General features: G+C 33.9%; 1 protein-coding gene across 1 annotated transcript; it reads right to left on the bottom strand.

The window, feature by feature from the left end:
- Positions 1 to 234: 234 nt before the first annotated feature.
- On the bottom strand, positions 235 to 4,877 carry LOC107886652 (uncharacterized). Its single transcript, XM_016810696.2, has 4 exons — positions 3,661 to 4,877; positions 1,235 to 1,840; positions 782 to 1,076; positions 235 to 610 (listed from the first exon to the last, which is right to left on the bottom strand). Exons 1-4 carry the CDS (start codon positions 4,300 to 4,302, stop codon positions 573 to 575), a joined length of 1,581 nt encoding a protein of 526 aa, XP_016666185.1. The 5' UTR covers positions 4,303 to 4,877; the 3' UTR covers positions 235 to 572.
- Between the last annotated feature and the right edge of the window lie 2,330 nt (positions 4,878 to 7,207).

Below are 7,207 nucleotides of genomic sequence, written 5' to 3'. Positions count from 1 at the left end.
GGTCCAATAATGTATTGCTAAAATGGTACTACTATATACTACACATCCAAACTCAAGCCCAACCCTATGACCACATCTCCAGAACCTTTGTTCATTTTTATAATTAAATAAACAGATAGTGGGCGTGGCTTCCATTTATCAATATTCCAGGCCCGCCTACATTCGTCTGAAGCACCAGTCTGCGGTGGCATCCCACTTCCCCTCAAGCCCCGCATCATTTATGGATGAAAAATGTTGAAGAGGCAAAGCAATAAGATGATCTATATCTTGGATTTGAAATAAGTTTTGTTACAATCTTTATACATCAAAATCCAATTATTGAAGCGCTTAAATAAATAAATAAATAAAAAGTATGTATCCACGTCAATATTCTACACAATATAATCAATCTCTGCCATGGCAGGAACATTACACTCTCCACTGGACTTTTACCCAACTTATAGCTGAAAAACGCAATGGGATGTTGCCGACTCATTCAATACTTAAATCTAGTGTAAGAAAGACTTGATGAGTAGAATGTACAAGGCATGTTATGTCGCCATAATATCTATTACATTCCTTCCATGGAGCTCTCACATATTAATTCCTTGTTTCGCAAAATTTCTTCCCACTGTAACACCCAACCAAAAGAACATTGAAAAATGAGTTATAATGAGCTACTTAAGAAACAACAGTACAATTACCAAGCATAGACTTTATGGAAGAGATGAGTTACTATGGTATGCATTCAGCATAAGAGTGAACGGAAAATTCAGAACCAACTCAAAGAGAAGTCTCTTACCTTTGGAGGCTAATGGAACTACAACAACATGCATGTCGGAGTTATTAGGAGGAAGCTGCAATCGGAGAGGAAAAAGCTTCCCATTCAAAGGACTGCGAGTGCACACCACCACATCTTCAAGGCCCGTCTCTTCCTTCAATTTATGAGTTAGTTCATCCACTCCATTGCCCTTAAAACTAAAAGAGTACCCCTCTACTGCCTCATCATCAACCTCACCATTTTCATCCGCTACATGGTAGTATATTGTCCTACCTTCGGATTTTGGAGGTGATGAACCCACATATGAATCACTTGACTGCAAATTTAAAAAAATGACAACAATAAATAATAATAAAAAACCAACCCAATTCATCATATAGTTAAATTATTCAAAGAAGTATCCTTTTCCCTGCTCTAACTCGGATACCCCCCCCAAAAAAAAAACTCTTAAAGGTAAAGTTTAGATCTTCAAACCTCTTGTCTTGAAAAGTTTCCAGAATTGGCAGAAACTGCAGAAGGTGAAGTAGGTTCGAAGTTCAAGGAACCAGCGTGAGGAACAGCAGGAGGGGCCGAGGGCCGTGGACCACTCCCTGGAGACTGGACTTGAATCTCCACAATATCAACATCCCACAACACCCAATCTTGAGTAGCCGTCCTATGAGGAATATCGTGGGTGACCGAGTTCCTCCAAGGCGGTAACCCTCCATTGGCTCTCAAAAAGTTATGGTAACGAGTCTTGAGCTTTGCCTGAGATCCTACTTTAATAGGTTCCCACTCGACCGACGAGTCGAGCCTCCTAGGCAGCGACTGAATCACCTTTCGACCGGTCATCCCAAGTAAAAAGGGCTGGTTGGAGGCGGTGAGATACTTGTTGTAAAAGCTTTTTAAGCGGATAATGTTTTCTGACCCGGGTACGAATTCGACGGTCCATCGAGCGCTTTTGGAGGATCCGTTTCGGTCTTGTGAAACGGATTCTTCGTCTTCCTCGGCGACGAGATACTTGTCATGATGACCGCGTAGGCGCACCGCTTTGGCGTTGAGGAACAAATCCATCCCCGCCTGATATTTGTTAGAGTTTACCTGTTGAAACAAGGCAGACGAAGTGAACACAAGAATCAAACAAAGACCAACCCAAAACCTTATTACTATTTTCTCGTAACCCAACTTGGTTTTGTTTTCTCTTTCTTTCGTACGTCTGAAAGGGAAGTCATATTTATGTCTGTATGTACAAGTAGATGAGGGCAGCTGGATTGCTGGAAAAGGGGCTTGCACACGCGGCAATTACGTGGCAGAGGTACATATATTAGTTTGCGAGGGAGAAGTTCCGTGTGAGCTGCGGATGATTTGGCACGTGAGAGATGTTACTTATTTCCTTACATAGTTCTGGGTTAGGGCGTTGTGCTAGTCAATGTTTCAGTGTCTGACGCAAAATCTTTCATGTTTCGTATGCACAAAGCAACCCTTCAACTTAGTTGACTATTGACGAGGATTATTGTAGCTTTGGTTGATTAATTATTTGTAAATAATATATACTATGAATAATAACATTTAATATTTTTTTAATTTTAATTATATAACATGGAAACAATGTGTAGTCATTTCACATTATCCTCTTTTTTCTATAAGATGAAGACATTGCCGCCAAGGAAAAGCAACTAATAAAAGGACAAACACATAAATTATTTCTTTTTGACCAAAACAAAAAAGGTTATTTTTTACCTGCGAATCAATATTTGGGTAAAAAGTTAAAAATAATTGTAATTTTCCCCAATCCTTTAAAATGTGAATCTTTCAAAAAAATTCATCCATGTTATAAAACTAATAAAATAAAATATTTTCATTTACTTATTTCTATATATACGAAAGAAAAAGAAAAATAGAAATGGGTGATGTCGACGAATTCCAGATATTGAAACCAGAAAGAAGAAAAAGTGGAGCTCCCTAGTGCGGAAGAGTAGGTGAATTAAGTGGTTTGCCCTTTTTATCTTTCAAAATTTTCATAACAACACATATTTATATATTTCAATATTTGTACGTGTGCTTTATAAATATATATTATGGTCAGAAAGAATCATACACTTTCAATTTCTTTTCTTGCATAAATAATCATTATATGCAATCTACTATTGATGACAATTGTTAAGTAGTCTATCTGTTCTAAATTTGGTGATTTCATGAGATTTTTAGTTAGTGTACAATCAAATGCAATCTCTTATAATAAATTGTATTTATATTTCGTTTTATTACGCTTCGTATATGCGAGCATAATTGATTAAGAAATGTTTCTAATCAACCCTAACACCAACATAACGTTGCTCTTAGGTTCACGTAATACCAACTCTATATATTTGTATTAGTACTCTCTTTAACTAGACGTCTGCATTCCATTTTCCAATAGGGCACAAACAATCCAAATGTCTCAATTAACTCATGATATAATGTATGGTTTTAACAATAACATGGGTCATTTTCTTGCACGTTTTAATATCATTAATAATGCTTTCTCATTAAGCAAGCAAAAGGGTCACACGAGACAAGCTTTTCCAGAAGCAGGAAATTAAGCCTGTTTTTATGCTTAGTCAAATTTTAGCTCTACCTACAATATTGATACGTCTTTAATTGGTAGGTTACCTGAGTAAACGTGGATTCAATGTAATATATGTCTCGTTAATCATAGATTGGCAAAAGTAATAGGTATAGGTTTTTAATGACCTTGTCTTCTCACTCTTTCTAATCATACCATCAATAATTTTAACTTTTGATTATGAAATTGAGAACAATAAGATCACTTAAACTAAGGGCAGTCAATCAAATTATTGATTTAGTGATAAAAAATTGTGTTTTACCTTCTCATCTGAGTTAATTAAGGATAAAGGTAAAAGTCGAAGCACAGTACGTACCTGTTTGGGTGACAATTTGGGTGACCCGGTTGAAAACACTGAAAACCTCGGAGACTTGATGGAGGAGACGACTGAGATCGGGGATTGTGGGCCTGACCCTAAAACATCATCGCTCAAAGCCTCCAAAACCTCATCGGACACCGAAGAAAAGCTCGAAACTGACGATATATACTCCAATACCGAGTCCGACTCTGGAACCTGAACCGCTTCCACGTCCCATAATATCCATCTCTGCGTCGCTCCAGTATGAGGCTCATCGTGAGTGATGGAGTTCCGCCAAGGCGGGGTCCCCCCATTGGCACGCAAAAATTTACCGCACCAGGTCTTCAACTTGATTTGGAAGCCGTCTCTTATAGGCTCCCACTGGAGTTTCCAATCCATCTTATCGGGTACCGTTTGCAGCACCTTGTTACCCGTCATGCCTAAAAGAAAGGGTATATCAGTGGCTGCTAAGAACTTTCCATGGCAGCTTCTGAGGCGGACCACGTTCGGTTTATCATGAACAAGCTCCACGAACCATCTAGCTCTTTTGCCTGAGCTGTTTCGACTTTGGCGCACGGTTTCTTGATCATCGTCGGCCACTAAGTATTTCTCAAGGTGACCCCTGAGTTTCACAGCCTTGGCTTTTGTAAAAATCTCCATGTGCGAACAACAACAATCTCAACGGAAAAAAAGGGGCTTTTTTAAATTGAAAATGATTAGTACTATGTATATAGGGGAGATAAGCCGTTTCTTTTTTTCTTAGGAAGAGACTTGAACCGGGTTCCTCATGTTTTCAACTGGGAAAAGGCGGAAGCAGCATAATTTTCATTTTTTTCCAGAATCGAACGGGGATTTGGTTATTCTAGATTTTGGGTGTCTGTATAATAATAAAGGGGAAAAGGTTGTTTTGTTTGATGTTTCTTGTAAGTATTAAAGTAGTTGAATAAATTATATTAGTTCCTTAGTTAGCAAGATTAGGAAAGGTGCAGGAGATAGAAGGAAGAAGATGAAGGGGAAATTACCAAAGGGAGACAAGTACAAATTTTGGGTTGACGATTATTTGAAAAGAAAGTTCCAGGTGGGTTGCCTCGTTGATTACAAAGCCGAAGTCAATATATGACGCGCTCTGAGGGCGTGATTCAGGTCAGGCGACGCAAGCAGCAAGTAATTGTGGTGCATGGCGCGTGGGGTCTTGGGGAAGGGCTTAACCGCTTCCCTCCTCTAGAACCTGACGTTGAGACTTGGTTTTTGAAATTTCTTATACTAGTGGCTGCGTTCAGATTGGGGGTTCCTTTGATGAAAGCTGGGGAACGACCCCTGAACACAATTCTAACTTAAATTAAATAAATTTGTTTGAATATGTAGAAATGGATATATTTCTTAAATTATAACGTATCCATTGTATTTTGTTGAATTTTAAATAATTCTTTAAAATATTTATCTTATTTAAATTTTACGTTTTTAATAAAAATCTTAATCTTTAACTATTGTTAGGATAAATGTTATCACCTGTACAAAACTTGAATGGATTTAGGCCATATTACAATAAGCTTATAGACTTGGCTCGCAAGCTAGGCTCACAAGTCGAGCTCGCTTGATCTAGTTGCAGGACAGGCTCGCAAGTCGAGCTCGCTTTCTCACGAGGTTACACGTATAGGTCAGGCTCGCATAAAATCTTATGAACATATGTTTAGTCTAGAGGAAGATACGTATCTATATGCATGAGATATACCTACCCAATATGTCATATTAATAAACAGTATTCATCTCATATAAATTATAAGGGACATACAGAAAAATATTCAACAAATATATTTATTCACAACCTAATTAAAAGCTTTTAAGTATGCTAATATTAAGGCTATTCTTGTATAAATTACATCTAATTTTAATTTTAATTTAAATTTAAAGCTTACAAATTAGATTTAATTTAAATTTAGAATGCGCTTTTAAAAAGTAGAATATATAGGTGACAAATAACAGTAGCTGTATAGAGTTTACTAAGAAAAGGGTAGAAGAAGCATCAGGAACTGGCCTGCTGACGGCTACATACCTCCAACTGCACTTATTAAATTTTAACCCCAAAGAAAAGTTAAGAATTTTGATTTATACATAATATTTTTATTTAAGTTTTTCTTTAAAGGAAAAGAAAAAGACCTCAAATTTTAATATTTTAGATTCTAGGTCATTTGCCTACAAATTTTCCAAGAAAATACTACTTATATTCATAATAGGTACGTCACCCAAGTTCACTTTCATTTTTTTTTTAAATTTATTCACTTTCATTTTACTCATTCAATCATTAAATTTTTTATAATAGTTAATTGTACATGTCAAATCATATTCTCACTTTATTTTGTGAAAATTTTGTAATTTCGTCACTTAATTTTTAAGATATTTTCATTTTAATCATCCAATCATTAATCTTTTATAATGGTTAATTGCACACATCAAATCATGCTCTTACTTTCTTTTTGGTGACCCAACTTTTAGGTCGCATTCATTTTGATCACCTAAAAAAATATCATTTTTTAAATTTTGATTGGGGTAAAAAAAATTAGGGATTAAAATGAAAAAAATGGTAGAAACTAAAATAATATATTAAAAATTGTCAAATTGTACTTGTTTATCATATTGCCAAAAATTCTAAATTTCAAAACATAAAAATCAATTAAAAATTATTGAAAATTGTTTATCCCCTGATAATATTAATTGATTTATTACTGTAATATTGAAAATTAATTAAATTCATCTCCTTCTAATTTTAAAAATTTATTTTATATTTTCATATTGTTCTTAAAATCAACTCGATAACTTATATTTAATAGTTGTTTGTAAAATTTAAATTTATTTTTATTATACAATCTCAAATCTTCCATACTAAGCTAAAAGTAAAGAAATATCATTTAAATTAATTGTTTGTTCTTCATTTATGTAAAGAAATGACGAAAAAATTTTGAGTTTTGTTTGGCATGGAATATAAAATTAATTAATTTAATTAATTGTAGTGATTTTTCTATACTTCTAGCTTAGTATGAAAGACTCGATGTCATATAATTAAAAGAAATTTGTGTTTCATGTATAATTATTAAATATGATTTATTTAGGTTGATTTTAATTTGGAAACATAAAATAAAGTTTTAAGATTTAAAGGGAGACTAATTTAATTAATTCTAAGATTATAGTAACATATCGATAACACTATTAAGGGATAAAAAAATTTCAATAATTTATTTAATTGATTTTGATGTTTTAAAATTTAAAATTTTAATATTGAAAAAGAAAAAAAAGAAATTTACAACTTTCTACAAGGGTGTAAACAAGTATAATTTGACAATTTTTAAAACATTATTTTAGTTTCTATTATTTTTTACTTTAATCCTTAATGATTTTTACCTCAATCAATATTATAAAAAAGGATATTTTTTGGGTGACCAAAATAAAAGCAACTTAAAAGTTGAATGACCAAAATAAAAGTATAAACATGATGTGACGTATGTAAATTAATTACTGTTAAAAATTTAACAGTTGAGTGATTAAAATAAAAACACTCTAAAAATTAAAT

The sequence above is a fragment of the Gossypium hirsutum genome, chromosome A03, assembly GCF_007990345.1.
Source record: "Gossypium hirsutum isolate 1008001.06 chromosome A03, Gossypium_hirsutum_v2.1, whole genome shotgun sequence".
NCBI classification, from domain to species: domain Eukaryota; kingdom Viridiplantae; phylum Streptophyta; class Magnoliopsida; order Malvales; family Malvaceae; genus Gossypium; species Gossypium hirsutum.
Note: the sequence above shows the minus strand (reverse complement) of the source record. Positions and strands in the feature narration are given on the sequence as shown.

Coding starts and splice junctions, on each gene's coding strand:
- LOC107886652 (XM_016810696.2), bottom strand. CDS start 4,302: ATGGAGATTTTTACAAAAGCCAAGGCTGTGAAACTCAGGGGTCACCTT. Junction 1,077..1,234: donor GAAACTTTTCAAGACAAGAG/GTTTGAAGATCT, acceptor TTAAATTTGCAG/TCAAGTGATTCATATGTGGG. Junction 611..781: donor AGTTCCATTAGCCTCCAAAG/GTAAGAGACTTC, acceptor TGGGTGTTACAG/TGGGAAGAAATTTTGCGAAA.